Source organism: Chiloscyllium plagiosum, chromosome 7 (genome assembly GCF_004010195.1).
Source record: "Chiloscyllium plagiosum isolate BGI_BamShark_2017 chromosome 7, ASM401019v2, whole genome shotgun sequence".
Lineage (NCBI taxonomy): Eukaryota > Metazoa > Chordata > Chondrichthyes > Orectolobiformes > Hemiscylliidae > Chiloscyllium > Chiloscyllium plagiosum.
The window spans coordinates 77,801,720-77,824,499 of NC_057716.1; the positions used below are offsets into that span (position 1 = coordinate 77,801,720).

The 22,780-nt window shown below is 38.8% G+C and overlaps 1 protein-coding gene across 1 annotated transcript in view; it reads right to left on the reverse strand.

Annotated features, from left to right (window-relative positions):
* Positions 1-22,780, reverse strand: part of LOC122551725 (low-density lipoprotein receptor-related protein 1-like) — a 1,892,490-nt gene that overhangs the window by 193,170 nt on the left and 1,676,540 nt on the right. Inside the window, exons 59-62 of the mRNA XM_043694091.1 lie at positions 22,009-22,196; positions 20,231-20,436; positions 9,984-10,172; positions 4,249-4,397 (exon numbers count right to left, since the gene is read on the reverse strand). Of these exons, the coding sequence (XP_043550026.1) occupies positions 4,249-4,397; positions 9,984-10,172; positions 20,231-20,436; positions 22,009-22,196 (732 nt within the window). The remainder of the gene's footprint in view (positions 1-4,248; positions 4,398-9,983; positions 10,173-20,230; positions 20,437-22,008; positions 22,197-22,780) is intronic.

Sequence of the window (22,780 nt, forward strand, 5' to 3'; positions counted from 1 at the left end):
TTGTAAATGGTAGGTATTGAACTACAATAACAGAGTGGCTGAGGTGCCAATCAACATACTACTTTATCATGGAATGGTATTAAGCTTCTTGAGTGTTACTAAAACACTACTTATCCAGCTAAGTATGGACTATTTTATCACAGTCCTGAATTGTCCCTTGTAGATGCTGGACAGGCTGTGGGGAGTCAGGAGGTGACAATGCATAACATCAAATTCCCAACCTCTTACTGCTCTTGTAGTCACAGTTTATGTGGCTGGCACAGTTAATTTTCAGGTCAATGGTAACACTCAGGATGTTGACAAAGGGCAATTCAGCAATGAACATCAAGGGGAAATATTTAGATTCTCTGTTAGAGAATATCACAGTTTATGTGATGCGATGTTACTCTGCTTGTCAGCCCAAACCTGAATGCTATGTATGTCTTAGTTAATACACAGACAGTCTAATAATCTAAGGAGTTGCAAATGGAACTGAACATCATAAGATGTAAGAGCAGAAGTAGGCCATTTGGCCCATTGAGTCTGCTTCACCATTCAATTAGATCATGGCTGAACTGATAATCTTCAATGCCACTTTCCTGCTTTAGACTGATTGAATTCCTGATGAAAGGCTTTTGCCCAAAATATCGATTTTCCTGCTCCTCAGATGCTGCCTGACCTGCTGTGCTTTTCCAGCACTACTCTAATCTTGACACTTATGAATTAACATATCTACCTCAACTCTGAATATACCTAATGACATAACCTCTGCATTCCTGTACAACAAGGAATTCTCCAGATTCACTATCCTCCTAGGAAAGAAATTACTCCCTCTTTGTTTTAAATAGAAGACCCCTTACTTTGAGATTTTGACTGCTAATCCTAATCTCTCTCAGAAGGGGAACCAACCCTCAGTATTTACCCTGCCAAGTCCCATAATAATCTTTTTTGTTTCAATAGAGTCTCCTCTCATTATTCTAAATCCAATATTTACAGGCCCAACTTACTCAAAAGAAATGCGAATAAAGTTTAGCAGGGAAATCATAACAAGCTTCCATAGTCACCTTCAGCACAACGTGGAACAATTGTCCATTAATGCAAATCGTGAAAAAATTGGTATGGTGTTCAACTTTCATGTACTGAATTTGGACTCAATTGAAGAGTTATGTAATATCAGCCAGTTTTCAGCCAGTTAATTTTATATGCAAAAAGAAGATTATTTGTAGTATGCTCAGGGTCCAACATTCCAATGTTTGCCATCGTTTTGGTACTTGGTTCCATCTTAGACTAGAGGTTGATTGCAATGATAACCGTATTATCATTGCATCATGCAACTATCAGAATTGTAGAAGGCAAACTGAATGTATAGCTTTCTACTGTATCCAACACATTCTATTTGTAAATGGGACTGCATTCCATAAAGGAAGAAGATGTAGACCACTTATTCTGAAGGTGACCTAACATACCATTGAATTGAAGTGGAGGATCAACACAAAACAGTTTAAACTGTTAAGTCGTAACTGAGAGAATGTGATGGAAGCCCTTTGCTCGGAAATGTTTTCTTCTAGAATGATTTAATTTGTCTTGTCTCTCTTTATTACAAAAAGAGAATTAATGGTAGTGTGGTTCCATATGGGCTCGAGGTAAAATTGTGAAAGTTGTAGTATGTTGTAAAATTAAGTTGCGCATTTAGCTATAAGTTGAAAGAATACAAGGTGAGATCTAATCTGATGTTTGAGTGTGATGGAAAGTAATTAACTCGAATATAAAAGATCTTCCAAACACAAAAGAATGAATGATTTTCACAACATGGGCAATTTTGTCAGATTATTTAAATTATCTGAGTTCTAAAGTTATAGCCTCAGTGAAACGTAAACCTGAGGGTTCAAAACAAAGAGAAACAGATACGGTAAATTAAAGAAAAGACAATAATAAAGCACTTAAGAGAGCTCAGATCAATACTTATGGCTCAATTCACTAAAAACCAGAGGGCTTTTTTCTCAGGAGGTCCAAGAAAACCCATTCTGCAAGCTGAGCAACACTGAGGGGGAAAACATAACAGGAGCTATCACATTTATCTGGGCCATTCAACAACCTGGGAGAAGGAAGCAACACACAGGATGGAGGTTTCAGTGTTACCCAACCAAATAAGATTGAACAAATAATGACAAGGGATACAAGAGAAAAATGCTGACAATGCTGGAGATCTGAAATGTAAAGAAAATTGCTGGAAATCTTGAACAGGCCTGGCAGCATCTTGAAGACAGAAACAGTGCAAGTCAACAGATTCTGGTGAAATTCACAGACTCCTTACTTCCTGTTTCTCTCTTTACAGATGATGCCAGATCTACAGAAGATGCCTGAATGTCAATGGAAAAGTAACTTGCAAATACAAATGAAATTGCTAACATTGGAGAACTTTTAGATGGTCTATTTACTAAATCAGTACCAATGCCAACATTTTTGACTGTAGGTTGATCTTTGCAGTGAGATAGATTATCATTATTGTAACATGCGTAGTGTGTCAATCAAAAAATATTTTTTTTAAAACCCAAAATGAACAGCCTAAATTTTCTGATGGATGAATAGACATTTCAGCAGCTTAGATGGAGTTGCTCATGGGGACTCTGTGGAATCTCCATGTAGCAGAATTCAAGGGAATTACCAGGGAATCTGAAGACTACAATGAGTAATTCTTCTGTTTGGAACCCTTCATTTCAGTTGAAAGATTCAGAGGGTTCCACTGCAGTTTCATAAAAAAAAATGCCAAGAGAAATTTAGATGATTAAAATAAAACTGCTAACTCTTGGGTAACCAAAGAACTGACACCTCCACCCCACCACCAAACCCTGACTTGCCACAGACAATCTCAACTGCACTTTCCCAATTCCTTATACCACCTGGACTTTGATCTGAAACACCCCCCCCCCCCCACCCACCCCCACCGCGCACAAGAGCTCCTGGACATGACAGAGCATCTCTCCCATAGGGATTAGTGTCCAGATCACAACAGGCCATACATATTGAATGTATTCAAGATATAGCACTTGGGGCAAATGGAACGAAAGGTCATGGGGAGAAAGCTGGATTAGGCTATTGAGTTGCGATTATAATGAATAGAGGAACAGGCTCAAAGGGCCACATAGCCTCCTATTGCTTATTTGTTTCTGTGTTTCTACTCCAATAGTACTCTGGGAGCTTCTACTCAAGAGCCACCACTCCCTTCTGCCCCCAGACCCAACAGCTCCATCTCCCTCCAGTACCTGGTGATCTCTCCCCTCTAGGACCCAAGAACTCAACCTCCTCAGGACTCGACATCCCCTCTTTCCATAGGACCTGACAGCCTCTTCCCCGTGGGACATAATGCCTCCCTCCCTGCTAGACCACAGAGCTCCAGTTCACCCTTACCAACTCAAACTTTTTCGTCACTTACCTGCCATCTTTCCCATTTGCACTCTAGCACTTCTTCAACTTGGCTCTCTGGCACTCAGCTCAAAAGGCAGCTCACCCTCTTGATACCTTACTTCCCTGTCTTGCTGGTACTTTACTTACCTGGCACCCCAACCTCATATTTACCTTACTCACTTTCACAGGAGCTGTAAAATACTTGTCTGTCCTGCTGGGCCAATAAATCACAGAACACTGCAACCACTAAAATGAAAAACTGGGAGTGTTTTGCCTGCCCACAGCTAACCTATAATGCAATGACACATTTAAAGTACACTTTGTATTGGTGCAGGACCCACGATCAGATTTAAAAATCACACAACACCAGGTTATAGTTCACCAGGTTTATTTGGAAGCAATAGCTTCCGGAGCACTGCTCCTTTGTCAGGTGGCTGTGGAGTATAAGATCGTAATACACAGAATTTATACTCACAACCACCTGATGAAGGAGCAGTGCTCTGAAAGCTAGTGCTTCCAAATAAACCTGTTGGACTATAACCTGGTGTTGAGTGATTTTTAACTTTGTACACCCCAGTCCAACACCAGCATCTCCAAATCATGATCAGATTCTCCTGCCAGAAATACAGGAAAGTTTTCCCTAAGATGTTAAAAAAAACAAATAAGTGCAAACTTGCAATTAGACACTCCTCAAAAGATCCGTCTCAAAATGTTTAAAGTGGTCAGTAAATGGGCACTGTTCTATTATCGATCGCTCTTTCTGTGTGCAGGATTTTTAAAGTGACTTACAGGGTAGTTACAGAAAATAAACTAATTGCACAGTGAATTCAATGTATTTACATGACATATGTTTAAATACAATACCTGGCTTGCGGTACAGTTGGAAAGACAAGTCCTGCCATCAGCAGCCAGGTAGAAGTTTGTGGGGCAGGCACATTTGTGTTTTCCTCCAGGCGACAGCAAACATAGGTTGCTGCAACCTCCATTATCGACTTTGCATGGGTGACCAGGCACTGAGACAAAGATAAATAGAAATCATTTGAGCTTTTAATCTGATGGACAGTGAAATCAAGTTTTGTGCAAACACTTAAACTGGAAAACTTTGAAGGTCCAAAATTCATAATATTAGAAAGTAGAACCATAGGTAAAGCTTACAAATAATAATGAAATTATATTATAGCAAGAACAAACTAGAGTTAGCGGTGTGCCTGCATATTCTAATTAATGTGGAGGACACAGTGATTATCATCATCAAAAGATACCATTATAATTTCTGAGCCATTTCTGAGGCCAAGACTAGTGATGGAGCAGAAACTACTCGAGATAATAGTCTCCTCAAACCTTTCCTCTTCACACCCCAAAGAAAGTTGTAGATAGTGTAAGCTTGCACCTCTTTTTCCCTGCTTCTCGTCATAACCTACCTTTGTGTCTTTTTCCTTTTATGTAACCAAAAAGTGCAACTTGTTTAGGCAGTGGAGGAGCAGCAAGAAGTGAGTGATGAAGAAGACGCAAATTTGAACTTACTGTTTTTGGTTAATACTGTCATTATATGTAACTTGAAGCATAGTACAGTGGCAGAATCTGCATATGTTGAGACAGTGGGACGAGGACACTCGCCATAGAGGGGTGGTTCATATAAGTTCAGGTGTGGATGACTCAGCAAACTTTTATTGAACAACAAAAGGAGCAGACTACAAAAACAGCAACTGTTGGAAAAACTCAGCAGTTCTGGTGGCATCTGTGGAGAGAAATCCAAGTTAACATTTTCAGTCAAGTGACCCTTCCTCAGCGCTGTGGATTACTTAACCCGAAGCATTAACTCTGATTTCTATTCACAGATGCCGCCTGAGCTGCTGAGTTTTTCCAGCAATTTCTTTTTTTGTTTCTGATTTACAGTATTTGCAGTTTTATTTTGGTTTTTAGAAGGAGAAGGCTGATGGGTGTAGATATCAAAATGCTTAGTTGCTACAGTCACCTTCACAGCCACTGACAATACTGTTCTTGTCTTGCTCTGTGGATGAAATTTGTTCAGCAGCTGAGAGATTTCAATGTTAAGTCCCTTAGTGACAGCCAAAATTTGAGACATCTGCTCCAAGCCGAGCTTCAGGAATGAAGTATTGTTCCCTAAACTCTTGAGTGGAAATGGCTTCTTGTGAACAGCTTCTCCTTCTCCCTTTTCTTGTAGTTTGACCTCGCCCAATCACCCTTGATGGAGGAGGATAGCACACTAATGGGCCCTATTGCTAGGAGCAAGTGAGTTGTGCAGAACCCTAAAGTCAATAAAAAGTACTTTGAAATTAAAACCTTTATTGAAAGATCAAAAAGCATTGAGGAATTTAACAACAGTTAGAGAAATCAAATGGAAACTATTAGCTAAACAGGTGACAATTATCTTGCATTGCCTGGGGTGAGAATGAGGTGAGTTTCTTTCTGCTGCATAATGCATGTTTAGTTTTGCAAGGTTAAGAAAGGGCGCAGATTAGGGTATGACTCTTAAATCAGTAATGTGCCTGCTCTGGATGCTTCCAGCTGAGGTTAACTCCATGCTCAGGTGCGTTTGGTGTGTTTCAGGTCAAAAGAAAGATTACGTGCCACAGGCCCAATTATGGATCACTAATTGTAGTTGTAGCACCTAAAATCCAGTATTATCTAGCCAAACTGAACACTAACAACAAGATATTCAGATTATACTACTCCATCATGTTGGCTCTGTTAATGTGCATCCCTCATACCTGTCATGTGTTTACCAATTTCACCAATTTCTTTTTGAAGCCTGTACTATATTCTTCACTATTTACTCATATATTTTGAAACTGTACTTCCAGTATCTGAAACCAAGTCATTTACATATAAGAAAAGCTAGGATGCTCATACTGATTCCTGAAGGACTTCACTGCATAATTGTTTTGAGTCAGAAATGTCTTCACTCACCACTGCTCTCTCCTTCCCATCATGTATTTGATGCCATTCATACATAACAACCATCTTTTTAATTCATGTGTTCCTATTTTCCTGTCTCTTCCATCTTTTGAAAGTCCATACAGACAATACTTATGTCATCATTTTCATCAATCTGTTCAATATTTCATCCAAACAGTTTAATCATGTTAGTCAGACATGACTCTTTTTTCAAAAAACAAATAAATCCTGAAATAGCTGTGCCTTAATAATTCTTATTTGGAGAAGCATGGACTGTTTGTCCTTGACAATTGCTGCTAACAGTTTTCCCAATATGCTGGCCTTTAGTTATCAGGTTTATCTTCCTGTTTTAGAATAGGAATATAATACAGTATCAGCAATCATCCATGGTCCTGACATATCTTGTTTATTCAAGAGTACTGAAAGAAAGACTGGGGTCAGAACCTATGCTGTGCACTTGGTTCACTCAGCAACTTTAGAAGCATCCCATCTGATTTAGTCAGCTTGTTAATTTTGATTGATGCTGACTTACTTACACTTTCTTTCCATGTTTTTTTAGGAAGGTAAATCCAGTATACCTACTCCTTCCTTCTTTGCAGCATCATTGGCTGATCCTTACCTTTTGAAGAGATACTCATTCAGTGCATGAAATGCCCTTTGCTTCCAGAAGAAATAAAATCCCCCTTTGACCTGAATTGAATCTAACTGTATTTGAAAAATAATTTTCTATTGTGTATGTTTACAACAGATTTTTAAGTTTACTTTTATTTTACCTGTTATTCTTTTCTCATGTGCTCTTTTTTATTATTAAATTTTTCCCAACATTTTGCAGACGGTCTGGTGTTCAATTATATTTTATACCTGACAATTGCAATAAGTCTCCTTTTGTTAGGTTATTTTAACATGTATTTCCATTGTCATCGCAGGCATTTGGTTAAGATATACTCTTTGGGGCAATATTTTTGGTTTGTATCTGAACAATCAACACAATGAAGGTCCATTTATTGCTTTTTTAACATTTTTTTGGTTCCAGTCCACTATGATAGTTTTCCTCCCAAATAATTGATATTGGAAGCCTTCCTGTTGTTGATTTTCATTTTTGATCATCTTATGCCCTTTTCCACAGCTACTTCAAATCTAATGTTATTATGATTGTGATTATCCAGATGTTCTCCACTTACCTGACTTCATTTCTCAGAACTAGATTAGCTTAGATTACAGTGTGGAAACAGGCCCTTCGGCCCAACAAGTCCACACCGACCCGCCGAAGCGAAACCCACCAATACTCCTTACCTAACACTACGGGCAATTTAGTATGGCCAATTCACCTGACCCTGCACATCTTTGGACTGTGGGAGGAAACCGGAGCACCCGGAGGAAACCCACGCAGACACGGGGAGAACGTGCAAACTCCACACAGTCAGTCGCCTGAGGCAGGAATTGAACCACTGTGCCACCGTGCCGCCCACCTCTTAGAACTGTTTTCTTAGTTTAATACATCAATATTCATGTATCAAATCAGGCAGAAGAAAATGTTCTGTTATTTACATTTTATTGTCAAAATACTTCAGTGTACATTTTGGTTTCCACCTTTCCCTTTTGGATCCCTCCCTCTCCAGAAGCCAATGCTCTTCTGGAGAAAATCTGAGCTATTTAGAATAAACTCCAGTCAGAATCACTGAAACCATTCAGGTTTATCTTCAATGGGACCTGTAATTATAAGATTGTCTTTGTTCCTCATTGGACTAGAAATATACTGATCATGAACAACAGTCTGTATTTGCATCGTATTTTTAATATGTTAAGATGTTCCAATGAGGGAAAGTTATGGTGCAAAATTTGACATTGAATCACGGATATATAAATGCAGATGAGCCAAACGTAGATCAGAAGTAGTATTTAAGGAACTTCTTAAAAGAGGTAGAAAGATGCAGAGTTTTAAGGAGGGAAGTCACAGGGTAAGACTTCAGCAGCTGACCACACAGGTACCACTAGAACAATTAAAAATAGGACACTCAAAAGCCTGCGCACATTTTAGGAGCTCTTGACTGTCATTGCCCTTTACATTTTTTGTTATCTTTGTCAGGGACTTGAAGTTTCATTACATTGCTCTTACTATTTCTTTATCTGTCTGAAATTGACCCCCTCAAAACATTCCAAGAAGATAGCCTAGACCCTAACGTTTTCTAATTTTAAAAGCAGATGTGGAGTGGATATTTCACGTGTGATGCAGCTGGTCAAAGCACTTGGCTTGAAGCAAAACAGAATTTATTTAAATACTACAGTTGAAACACGAACAAAAGAAAACAGAATTTAGGAGATTTGAAAACCCAACCGACTCGATACCGCAACTTAACAAAGGAGCTGTCCCATTCCTGTAACATCCCATTAACACACTCCTTGGCAAAACACACTCTCCATACAGGCAGGAGAGATTTCAGGGAGAATGCCAGTCAGGAACCATCTGCTGAAGCTTTGAACTTTTCTCCAATGCAGCAGCTTCTGTTTGTTACTGCTAAACCAAACTAGAAAAAAACCTGAAATGGGAGAACTGACCACTCCCCTGCCATTGTTAAACTAAGCTTTTGCCCAGACATTTTGGCACCTCTGCCTTTACGATCTCTCTTGAATAAAAAACAAGGACAAAATAACCTTTTTAAAGTGACAGCATCGTCACATTTACCAACAGATGTGTACTCCTATCTCTTTCTCTCTAGCCATTTACAGAAGACATCCATCAATGTTATATTTTATGTTTGTATTCCTTAACACTAATCGAATAGAGTCTATCTTAAAATCCTCTAGTACTTCAGCAACCTGCAGAATTAAAGTATTTCCTCTCATGTAAATCTGAATAAATATCAGATTATATATTCACAGGAGCCTACACAAGGCACACTGGGTTGAGACAGACAGATTTTTAATCAAAAAGGAAATCCAGGGTTGTTGGGAAAAAGGAAGGAAAGTGGAGTTCAGGGTTATCATGTCAGTCATGATTTCATTGAATACTGGAACAGATTTGCAGGGCTAAATGGCCTCAGTTTAATCCTATGTCTTATCGTTGCATTTTTTGTCCATTTAAAGGCTTAATAACTAGCTGTGTGCAGTTAGAAGCAGTTGTAATAATAAGAAGGGATGACTCAGAATTTATGACTTGCAACTCTTTGAGTTTGAAATCCTTTCTGTGGATTGTAAATGAATGTCAACCACCTCGTGAAATCCTGACATATCTTAGCAAAGACAAATGAGTTCCTGGATAACAGGTAGTTGTTGCTGAATGTAGGTGAATACCAAATGCACACATCTACAGTTTTGAAACAGAAGATTCAAAGGCCTTACTAGCAAATCCACATGAAGTTAGACAAAATCAAGGGTTTCATTTTTACTTGCAAAGTTGTCTTCAAGGCACTTATGCTAACTTTACAAAACTCCTGTTCATTCAGCAAGGTAAGTGTCAGTGCATATTCTCTGTACATCAATTCATACAATTTGAGCTGACTTCAGTCACCTATAGTTTTCATTTTTATGCATGATATAATACTTCCTTTATCCAACTTAATTTTTTTCCTTAAAGAGACAAAGTAAAATGACTTCTTACCCATAATTAAATAAATCATCCAATTACACAAATGATTTATACATTAAATTTGGAAAGCATATAGCAGGTTGTGAAGAATTACCATCTGGTTGTCTGTGAGGATGATACACATGGATATCCATTATCTGATGCCAGGAGCTGATTAGTGACATCTTGTTTAAACCTGTGGTTTTATGAGCACGGCTGACCGACTTAGTTTTCCAATCTGTCCAGTAAATGTAGTCTTCAAATAACGTCACCGCTAGAACATGTGGAATATCTTGGTTCTGGACTGCAATAGGATATGGATATATTAGCGCACTATATTGGAAGAATGCCAGCCTCGACATTAAATATTGCATGAACCATCAGATACAACTGGAACATAATTTTTTATGAATAGTTGCTGCAATAATATACTGGCTCCCTCGGGTTCTTCATTACCATTTGAAAGAACACAGAACAAAGCAAGCCTCTGTTAGCTTGTGGTTTCACTTGGTCCAACACCTGATAGAAAATGAATATGCCTGCTCATGAGAGAGTGTTTTGAAATTACTCAATATGAAATCATAATTTTATATTCTTTTATTTTTCTCTCTTCTGAGGGTGCCACACTGCAATGAACAATCTATCTTTAAAATGGTTTTAGAAGGGGGAGGTAGGAAGAGGGAGGATTTTTTTTTTGGGTGCTTAATTACCATCAGGGACATTCCCAGACCAAATAATACCACACTTTCATCCTACCTGTCCACAATTCAAAATCCATCCTCTGACTTTCCTCTTGTCTCTCTAAGGTAGGCAAACACTCCTCACACAAATCCCTGAACTTATGTCACTGCAGTATGCATTATAACCACCACCCCTGCCACCTCATGGGCCCCTGCAGGCCTGCCAGCACCCATTACCAAGACATAGCATTGCACCATAGCAACTGACGAAATTTAAATTCAGTTAATATGACAGCCTGGAAAAAATACGGCTAATTTCAGGAATGAAGTCATGAAATCATCATCAATTCTTGGAAAACCCATCTGGTTCACTAATATCCTTTCGGAAGGAGAGTTGCTGTCCTTATTTGTCTTGTCTACATGTGAGTTCAGACTTATGGTTGACTCTTATGTTGTTCTTTGAAATGGCCTGATAAGCCCCTCAGTCTAAGGGGAATTTGCAATGGACAACAAATGTTGGCCTTGTCAAAAATGCCCTTCCCCATGAAGAAATCGACTAAAGGAAAACAACTGCTGAAGGGATTACATTAATAATTTCTTTCCCTTGTCTTTTTTGATCTATTTTGAATAACCTTTCACTGTTACCAATCACTGACATTTTCCAGGTGTCAATAAACTCAGTACAGATTTGTTCTATTGAGCCTAAACAGGCCTGATTATCAATTAGAAGATTGATCGACAATAGAATTCTAACACTTAAGTTGTCTTGCCTCTTGGATAATCTTGAGGCAGCGACTTAACATGAGCCTGGCTAGACAGTTTTTTAAAAATCTTTTTCGACTTTCAGAACCTTTGTGGTCAACATTTTGACAATCTCTTAATGATGAGGACAGAGAATTCATGGAATCATCTTAGTTTCAAACAGAACATGGTGCAGCAATCAATCACTGATCTCGGAATGAATTTTAATTCCAAGTAGTAATGTCAAGGAAGAAAGCCTTGAGCATGCCTTTAAATCAGACATTTAGAAGTTAGAATAGTGGGAATAGAGGTTAGGGCAATTGGATATTCCTCCTGCAGAATGTGGGAGGTAAGGGTCATGACCAGTGTCTTTGTTGACTGAGTCTGCGGGAAGTGCACCTCCTCGAAAACCACATTAGGGAACTGGAGCTGGAGCTGGATGAACTTTGGATCATTCAGGAGGAGGAGGGGGTTATTAAGAGGAGTTACAGGGAGGTAGTCACTCCTTGGTGCAAGAAGAAGGTAGATGGGTTACTACCAGGGAACAGAAAGGGAACTAGCAGGCAGTGCAGGGATCCCCTGTGGCTGTTCCCCTTAACAACAAGTATACTATTTTGGATACTGTTTGGGGGGGGAGGTGGAGGACATACCAGGGGTAAGCAATGGGGCACATGTCTCTGGCAAAGAGTCTGTCCTTGCTGTTCAGAAGGGAAGGTGGAAGAGGAACAGAGCATTAGTCATTGGGGATTCCATAGTTAGGAAGAAGGACAGGAGGTTCTGTGGGAACGAGAGACACTCACAGTTGGTGTGTTGCCTCCCAAGTACCAGGGTTCATGATGTCTCGATATAGCTAGGATGAGAGGTAGGGATTTAAGGCAGAAATTCAGGGAGCTGGGGTGGAAGCTTAGAGCTAGAACAAACAGAGTTGTTATCTTTTGTTTGTTGCCCATCCACCGTGCTAGCAAGGCGAGGAATAGAGAGAGAGAGGAGTTGAACATGTGGCTACAGGGATGGTGTAGGAGGGAGGGTTTTGGATTCCTGAATAATTAGGGCTCTTTCTGGAGTAGGTGGGACCTCTACAAACAGGACGCTCTTCACCTGAAGCAGAGGGGTACCAGTATCCTGGGGGGAAATTTGCTTATGCTCTTCGGATGGGTTTAAAATAATTCAGCAGGGGGGTGGGAACCAAAATTGTAGTTCAAGTATGTAGGAGGTTTAAAGTAGTAAAGTCAGAACTAAGGTTTCAAGGTCGCAAGAAGGCACCAGCAAGCAAGAAGTTGGTTTGAAATGTGTCTACTTCAACGCCAGGAAGATCCAGAATAAGATGGATGAACTTTGCAGCATGGGTCAGTACCTGGGACTTTGTGTTGTAGCCATTTTGGAGACATGGATAGAGTAGGGACAGGAATGGTTGTTGCAGGTTCTGGGATTTAGATGTTTCAGTAAGAACAGAGAAGATGGTAAAAGGGGGGTGCATGGGGGCTAGTGTGGCATTGTTAATCAAGGACAGTATTACAGTTGCAGAAAGGACGTTTGAGGACTCATCTACTGAGGTAGTTTGGGCTGAGGTTAGAAACAGGAAAGGAGAGGTTACCCTGTTGGGAGTTTTCTATAGGCCTCCGAATAGTTCCAGAGATGTGGAGGATAGGATAGGAAAGATGATCCTCGATAGGAGTGAGATGACAGGGTAATTTTTATGGAGTCTTTAACTTTCCAAATATTGAGTGGAAATGCTTCAGTTCGAGTACTTTAGATGGGTCAGTTTTTGACCAATGTATGTGGAAGGAATTCCTGATACAGCATGTAGACAGGCTAACAAAGGGTGAGGCCACATTAGATTTGGTACTGGGTAATGAATGTGGCCACGAGTTAGAGTTGGAGGCAGGTGATCACTTTGGTGATAGTGACCACAATTCGGTTATGGTTACTTTAGTGATGGAAAGGGATAAGTCAAAACCGCAGGGCAAAAGCTATAGCTGGGGGAAAGGCAATTATAATGTGATTAGGCAAGAGTGGAGACAACCCTGGAAATTATAGACCTGTGAGCCTTATTTTGGTTGTGGGCAAAGTGTTGGGAAAAGTTATAAGAGATAGAATTTATAATCATCTAGGAGAGGAATAAGTTGATTAGGGATAGTCAACACAGTTTTGTAAGGGGAGGTCGTGCCTCACAAACCTAATTGAGTTCTTTGAGGAAGTGACCAAACAGGTAGATGAGGGTTTTAGCATTTGATGTGGTGTATATGGATTTCAGTAAAGCATTTGATTACGTTCCCCACGGTAGGCTACTGCACAAAATACGGAGGCATGGGATTAAAGGTAATTTAGCGGTTTGGATCAGAAATAGGCTAGCTGAAAGAAGACAGATAATGGTGACTGATGGGCAATGTTCATCCTGGAGTTCAGTTACTAGTCTTTTACTGGAAGGATCTGTTTTGGGTCCACTGTTGTTTGTCATTTTTATAAATGACCTGGATGATGGCATAGAAGGATGGGTTAGTAAATTTGCGTATGACACTAAGATCGGTAGGGTTGTGGATAATGATGAAGTATGTTGTAGGTTACAGAGGGACATAGATAAGGTGCAGAACTGGGCTGAGACGTGGCAAATGGAGTTTAATGTGCAAAACTGTGAGGTGATTTACTTTGGGAGGAGTTACCAGAATGCAGAGTACTGGGCTACTGGTAAGATTCTTGGTAGTGTAGATGAGCAGAGAGATCTCGGTATCCATGTACATCGATCCTTGAATGTTACTACCCAGGTTGATGGGCTGTTAAGAAGGGATACGTTGTGTTCACTTTTATTGGTTGAGGGATTGAGTTTTGGAACCATGAGGTCATGTTGCAGCTGTACAAAACTCTGGTGCAGCCACACTTGGAGTATTGCATACAGTTCTGGTCACCACATTATAAGAAGGATGTGGAAGCGTTGGAAAGAATTCAGAGGAGATTTACTAGGATGTTGCCTGATATGGAGAGAAGATCTTATGAGGAAAGGCTGAGAGATTGAGGCTATTTCTGTTAGAGAGATGAAAGTTGAGAGCTGACTTCATTGAGACATATGAGGAAATTAAAGGGTTAGATAGGCTGGTCAGTGAAAGCCTTTTTCCTTAGATGGCAATGGCTTGCATGAGAGGACATAGCTTTAAACTGAGGGGTGATAGATATAGGACAGATGTTAGAGGTAGTGTCTTTACTCAAAGAGTAGTAGGGACTGGAATGTACTGCTTGCAACAGTAGTAGACTCGACAACTTTAAGGACATTTAAATGGTCATTGGATAGGCATATGGATGAGAATGGAATAGTGTAGGTTAGAAAGGCTACAGATTGGTTTCACGGGTTGGCGCAACATCGAGGGCTGAAGGGCCTATACTGCGCTGTAGTGTTCTATGTTCTATTTTAATTCTAGTACCAAATGTTGGCCCAAAATCATAAGTCATTTTTATAACATACAGCTGGAGAACATAGAACATAATCTGACCTTGCTAGCATTTATGAGTTGGAATAAATACATGCAAATGGTGTTGCACTCTACCTTTTTCCACAGAGAATGTTATGTGTATGTGCAAAACTGTTGTCTTCACAGAAAATATTTCTGTTATCCTCCACAAGTGAATGATACTTATAAGCAGTAAAAAGCAAGAGAAAAAACTGGTCTGGACAAAATCCTAACATTTTACAAAAATGCAATTGATTAATCATTTGAGAGACTAATATTGTATTTTTCTGTGTATCCACTTCTTCAGAACTATAAGCATTTTTTTAAACCTGATCAGAATCTTTTGCACCTCTTCCAACCTCTTTTGTCAGATAGAAGATTAAAAAAGTTTAAAGATATGAACCAACAGATTCAAGAACAGCTTCTTCCTTGCCATAATTAGACTTCTGACTGGGCCTAGCAGAAAGTGAAGACTGCACATGCTGGACATCAGAGTTGAGAGTGTGTTGCTGGAAAAGCACAGCTTCTTTTTCTGACTGGGCCTGTCCATTTTAAATTTAATATTGATCTCACTCTTTGTACACCTTCTCTGCATAACATTGTATTCTTCAATCTGTTCTCTTACTCTAATGCACTTTGTATGGCATGATCTGCCTGTACTGCACAGTAAACAAAACTTTTCACTGTACGTAGGTACATCATAGAATCATAGAATGCCTACAGTGTGGAAACAGGCCATTCAGTCTATCATGCCCACTCCAACCCTCCGAAGAACATCCCACCCATACCTACTCTACTTACCCTCACCCAATAGCCCTGCATTTCCGATCATTAATCCACCAAACCTACACAATCCTGGATACTATGGGCAATTTAGCATTGCCAATCCACCTAACCTGCACATCTTTGGACTGTGAGGAGTAACTGGATCACCCCGAGCACACCCATGGAGACATGGGGAGAACATACAAACACCGCACAGTCGCCCAGTTCCGTGTCGCTGTGGGGCAGCAGCACATGTGACAATAACAAATCAAATCAAATTTTGAATGTGCTTTTCTTTAGTTTCATGAATAATTCAGTATTTGTTTTTGTTCTTTTCCTTATAATTTGTTTTGACCAGATTGACATCTAGCAAAGAGAAGATTCAATTTTAAAAATCCAAAGGCATGTTCAATTAGCAACAATATATGGTCTTACAAATGTAGCAATATATAAACCAGAAGCAGAAGTAGGCTATTCAATAAGATCACATTGATTGGATTGTAACTTCAAACTCACATTCTTGCCCACCGGAGAATCTATTTTACAAGAATCTATTTATGGGTCTTAAAACAATCCTCAAAAACTCTGCTTCCATCATCTTTTCAGGAAAACAGTTTCAAAGACTCATGAACCTCTGAGAGAAAAATAAGTGTCCCTAATCTCTGTTTTAAATTGGTGACCCCTGATTTTTAAACAATCACTTCTGGTTCTAGATTCTCTCATAACAGGAAACATTTCTCCACATCTACCTTGTCTCAACCTGTCTGAATGTTATGTTTTAATTAAATCACCTTTAAACTTCTAAATTAGCTTTTCCATTTGTTCTCAATAGGGAACTTATTGAACCTTCTTTGTTCTGTCTTCATCTGCCTGTCCTTAACTTAATTTGCCAACTGACTTTAACCAGCTCTATTTCATGTTCTCATAATTACTCTTATTTAAATGTTCAAAAATTAGACGCAGACCCAGTCCTCCCTCCCTCAATCTGAACATAAAATGCAATCATACTGAGGTTGCTACTACTAGGAACTGCTTCATTATGAGGTCATTAATTAATAAATATTATTTTTTTATAGGATAGCAAGTCCAGTGCAGGCTGATTTCTGTTCTCAGAAATTGTCTGGAAAACTTACTATGAGCTCTTAATCTACACTACCTTTGCCCATCTGACTTTACCAGTTGGAATGTAGATTAAAATTCTCATGATTATTCCGAGACCTTTCTGACCAGTCTCATATTTCGTCCTTTATTCCACACCCAAATATGTGGTTATTGTTAGGACATCTTTGGCAGAACTATGTTGAAATAGTCGACAATATCTAGTGAATTCCATGAGACTGTGGAGTTGGACAGAATGGGTTTGTTTCTGTAACTCCCAAAATGGCAAATCTGCAGTTTGGCTGCAGTGGCAAGTGCCCAATGCGCAAAATAGGGTGAGTCATCTCAAATGGCATTTTCTTGGAAAATAATCAAATCTTAAATATGCTTTTCTTTACTTTTTATGAATAATTCAGTGTTTGTTCTTGTTTCTTCTCCCTTTTCAAAAGACAATCAAAATCCAACATACCGCTTCTTTTAACTCTCTTTTTATTGATATAATTTCCTGAACTTCATCACATCACTATTCCAAGTAAAGCTTTAAAAAAGGATGTAAAAGTAGCACACTTAAAAAAATACGTAATTGAACCAAAGAGAGTCAGCATGGCGCCATGAAGGGAACTCATGCCTGACAAACTTTTAGAGAATTCTTTTGAGAAGGTAACAAGCAAGATAGATGAATGTGAAACAGTTTATGTAAAAGATTTAAATGTTAAAGTGCTGCTCGTTAGGCTACTTAATGAGACAATCACCCAGAGTGTTGGGGGTCACATAATAGCTTGAATAGAGGATGGGCTAACTAACAGAAAACAGAATTCAGATAAGACAGGCATGTTCAGAGTGGCAATCTGTAACTAGTAGAGTGCAACAGGGATCAGTGTGGGGCCACAATTATTTACAGTACATATTTATTACTTGGATGAGGGAAGTGAAAGCACTTTGGCAGAGGTTGTGAATGTCACAAAGATTGGTGGGAGCACGTGGTGAGGATGACACAGAACCTACAGAGGGATAAAAGACAGGTGAAGTGAGTGTGAAAAACTTAGCAGGATGGAATATAATGTGAAACACTATGGGTTTATGTCTTTTGGCAGGAAGAGGTCTAAATATTACTTAAATGAAGAAAGACTGCAGAAAGCTACAGCACAAGGGATGGTGGTTTTTCGTGTATTAATCACAAAAAGCTAGAGTACATAATCAACAGGTTATAACAAAGACAAATGGGCTGTTTGTCTTCATTTTTAAAAAATTGAATGTAAAAAGAAAGAAGTCTTCCTAAAACTATGTAGGTCACTATTTAGACCACACTTCGAGTATTGTGAACAGTTTGATCATCTTATTGAAAGAAAGATATACTAGCATTAAAGTAGTCCAAAGAAGGGTCTCTCGGTCAATTCCAGTATGGAAGGATTTTCTTCGAAGGAGAGATAGAGTATATTGGGCCTGCACTCATCAGATTTAGAACAATGAAAGATGACTTTATTAAAGCATGTAAGATTTGTAAAGGGATTGGCAGGATAGATGCTGAGAGGTTGATTTCTTTTATGGAAATATTTAGGACAAAAGGGCATATTCTGAATAAAGGAGTGTCCATTTCAAGAACAGACAAGCAGGATTACTTTTCTCTCAGAGGATAGTGAGTCAATGATTTTTTTTATCACAGATTACTATAGAGGCTAGGTGATTGAATATATTTGAAGCTGAGATAGACATTTTTAATCAGGAAGGGAAGCAAGGATGATGGGCCAAAGGCAGGAACGTGGAGTTCAAGATTAACAGATTAACCATGATAGGAGAAAGTGAGGTCTGCAGATGCTGGAGATCAAAGTTGAAACTTTATTACTGGAACAGCACAGCAGGTCAGGCAGCATCCAGGGAACAGGAGATTCGACGTTTTGGGCACAGGCCCTTCTTCAGGAATGAAGGGCCTGAAGATTCCTGAAGAAGGGCCTGTGCCCGAAACGTCGAATCTCCTGTTCCCTGGATGCTGCCTGACCTGCTGTGCTGTTCCAGCAATAAAGTTTCAACCAAGATTAACCATGATATCATTGAGTGGCAGAGCAGACATGATGGGCTAAAAAATGGCCTACTTATGTGTCTACATTTAATTAAGGATTAGTGGTTTGGGAATGAGGTGGATGAGAGCCATTAAGTGGACATGATACATGTACTAATGAGAGATGGAGTCCTTGAGCTTTGGCATGGGTTCTTTGCAATAGCAGAATTAGAGTGAGAGCTGGCATTATAAGTGTGAGGAAGCACAGAGAAGATGGTGGTACTTATCCTTGTGGAGATTGGAAGATCATTGACCTTCTTTCTGCATTGCCGGATGTCCTGCCTTATTTAGGATACAGCACTATCTGATGTTACAATCTTTATCTCCCCTGCAACACCCATCCACAAACACCTCCAAGTCTTTGTCTATGAAATGGGAACTGTCTCTTCTGAGACAGTTAGATAGACTCAAGTACCACAGTATGATGAGTTATTCCTGGTTTGAAATATGGCACAGAGGCATGTACAACAGAATGTCTCACCTGTGGTAAGCACACGAGATACGTGAATACTTGAGAAATATGCTCAAAAGCCCATTTGCAAAATTAATGAAATGAAGAGTGAAAGATTCCTTGAAAAAAAATTGCTCTTGGCCCTGGTGGACAGATCACCATGAAACTCACTCATCAACATATTTTAACTATGAATAGGAAAGTTCTGCCCTGTGTTTGATGATTATAATATAAATCTCAAACTTATCACAGCATTCTGAAGACAGGCATTATTATTTCTGAGTTTCATTTTAATTTACTAGACCTGACTTTCATCCTAATGCAGTAACGACTACTGGTAAGTGGTAGGAGGTGGAGGTGATCTTAGATGGGAGAGAGAAATCAATGGCTCTTGTTAAAACTCAAGGGTTACAATTTAACTTTTAAAAGTGAAATTAGTGTTTCAGACTTCTTTAGGGTTGATGTTTCTTCAGTCCCAGTGTTCTGGGGATAATGCCACCAGATGTCGTTTCTTGCTGTTAACATTTTGTCAGGTCAAAGTTACTTCATCAGATAATAACTTTTGAAAACTGTTGAGACTCTCACCTACTTGGGCCAAAGGTCACATTGTTGGCCCAAACTATACTTCTTAAAATGGTGACAGGCACAAACATAATATGATTGAGGACAGTCGCTCGTTATCGTAGTTTTAATTATGCATATATATTGAGCACAAGAACTATAATATACAAACTTGTTTAAAATCACAAAGAAAGTAACATGGAGATCAAGAAAATCTCAAATCTTGAATAATGAAATATATCTTGGCAGACTGCCTACATAGTATCAGTAAACTATTTTATTATACATGCTGACATTTTATAATATCGCACAAGGTTCAGACAATCAATCGATAATTTTCTACATATAGATAGAAATATTTTCTTTTCACTAGGTTATTCAAATAGAAACATTTCTATTTGAAACATAGAAACATAGAAATATTTAGTTTGAATAGAATTTACCAAATTTATCATTAGCAAATTTGAAGAGCATTAATGTCTCATTATTTATTATGAAGTGTGATGAATTAAAATATATGCACAAAACAAAATAATTCAAAATGGGGGAGAGAAAAACAGCCTTACCTACCTCTATGTCTATTGGATCCATCCAGGTCAGCAAACTCTATAGAACCTTGCTCATTATCAGCCCAGTACAGCCTATTATTCACATAATCCAGGCAGAGACCACTTGGCTTTGAGATTTTTCTGTCTATGATAATGCTTTGATTAGTTCCATCCATTCCTACACGGCCGATATGTGGATAATCACCATGGTCAGTCCAATACAAATATCTATTCAAAAATGTTTATTAAAAAAAATTAAAACTCAATTCAAACATAAGAATGGAAAATACTGGAATCTCTCAGCATGTCAGGTACTCTTGCAACTTTGCAATTTCATTAAATGAATCACGTTTGCTCAGACAGTGGGTAGAATTTGGAATTGCTACCGTACTGGAATGATTAGGATGTGTTTAAACGGAAGTAAGATAAGCCCATGAAAAGAAAAAGAACAGAATGATATCCTGTAAAGTGAGGTCAGATAAGAGGGGAGGACAAATAAGGAAGCTCAAACAATGGCACAAATCAATGGTCTGAATCCTATGTCATTCAATGCAATTCTAATCTCGATGACAAAGAAAAATAAGTTATCAAATGTTAACCCAGTATCCTCTTTTTGTAGATGTTGCCTTCAGACAGTTCTTCTGTAATGTGGTGGTTGCGTTCTTGTGCAACACTGTGTTATAGAAAAACTATGCTTCAGAGGCAGCACTTAAGTGTTGGTGATGTAAGATGTGATGAAGTTCAAGATGTTAACAAAAACAGAATTGCTGGATAATCTGTGGACCGAACCTATTCTGAAAAGGGTCACCGCACCCAATATGTTGAATCTGATTTCTCTCCACAGATGCTGCCAGATATGCTAAGCATTTCCAGCAATTTTTGTTTTTGTTTCAGATTTCCAGTGTCTGCAGTTCTTTTGGTTGTTTTGTTGTGTGTATAAAAACTTTTTTAATTCTGGCACCTTTTCCACAGATGCTTATAGTATATTTTATGTAATTTGCCACAGGTGACAAAATTGAAGATAAAAATATCATGGTGATCCAGAATAAAAAAGCAATGCTGCAGGCCTCAGTAGGCCATTGAATTTAAAACAAAAGGTGAAATAAATGATTTAAATAGATTTATTGCTATTGCAAAGCTACATCAATGATATTTCTCTATTTTATTCATCCTCAGGATGTGGGTGCCGCTGGTTAGGCCAGCATTTATTGCCTGTCTCTAATTGCCAGAAGGCAGTTAAGTGTCAATCACATTGTCTGGAGTGATGCCAGATAGTTTTTTTTCCCCTGATAATCGACAATGGTCATCATGAGACTCTTAATTCTAGATTTTTATTGAATCCAAATTCCAGCATCTTCCATGGTGGGATTTGAACCCAGGTGCCCAGAATATTACCTGGGTCTCTAGATTAACAGCCCAGCAATAATACCACTGGATGGTTGCCTCCCATAATATGAACAATAGTACAAATAATAATTCCTACAGAAAGTTGAACATTCAATGCAAAATGCAAACTTTAGGAGTATAGTAAACAACACAAGCGATGTTTTCGTTTGCACATCGCAATAGCTGAGTCTCAAAGTTAACTCAAACACTGAGAGATTGAAATGTTGACACCAATCCTCTGCCACTAAAGCCTTAAGTAGTGGTTCTAACTTCGCAGATTTCTTTTATTAAATGTTAGAATTATTTCACACCTTTATATACATACACAGGTTTATTTGTTTCAGGATTAGTAACTCAATCTTTGCGAAAATATTTTGATAGCTTTAACAGCAGCATAAATGGTTATGTTCATACCCAGTGCGAGGATCTAACACAAGATGTTTAGGAGTCTTCAGCCCTGTGTTCACAAGGACTGTCTGATAAAGCCCATTAAGTTTTGAGACTTCAATAGTCAGCTTTGTTTTGTCGCACCAGTATAGATTTTTGCCAATCCAATCAACTGCCAAACCATCTGGAATAGCTTGTCCTGTGTGGTGCACCACCTAAGCAAGAAAAACAAGTATTTGTGCTGATTAACACTTTTTGCCAAAATCAAGAACACAATTTTAACAAAAGAGCAACACAATGTAGCAAAGATCTTTAAAACAATTTGATTTTCCAGGTGGAGTGAAAGGTTGCAAATGGGTTCCAAAATATAATGATACTCCTAATTCAGTGAGTTCAGAAGGCTGATAGAAACGATGCAACTAAAACCTTTGTTTTTGTGGAGCTGTATTCAAGATTTTTAGCATTTCCAAATCAATTCATTATAATCTGTGGAAAATGAAAAATATTCAACAAGAAAAATTGTTAATAATAAATCATGAGATCCAGAATTTAAATTTTTTGTCATGTCCATTAAAGGTTGTGGCCAATCTGTTTGACAGATAGCTCTACAGTGAAAGAAGTGCCAAAACACAACAGTAACCTGGACTGGAACTGCAAGTAGTCCTAGAATCCAGAATCAGTACGTATGGGGGTCCCAAGCTGAAGAGGAGTGGTAAGGCCCAGAGAGACTGGGGACCTTAACAGACAGCCAGGAAATTATGGAGTAACTGTCAGTGGAAACCTAGGGATTTGGTCTTGA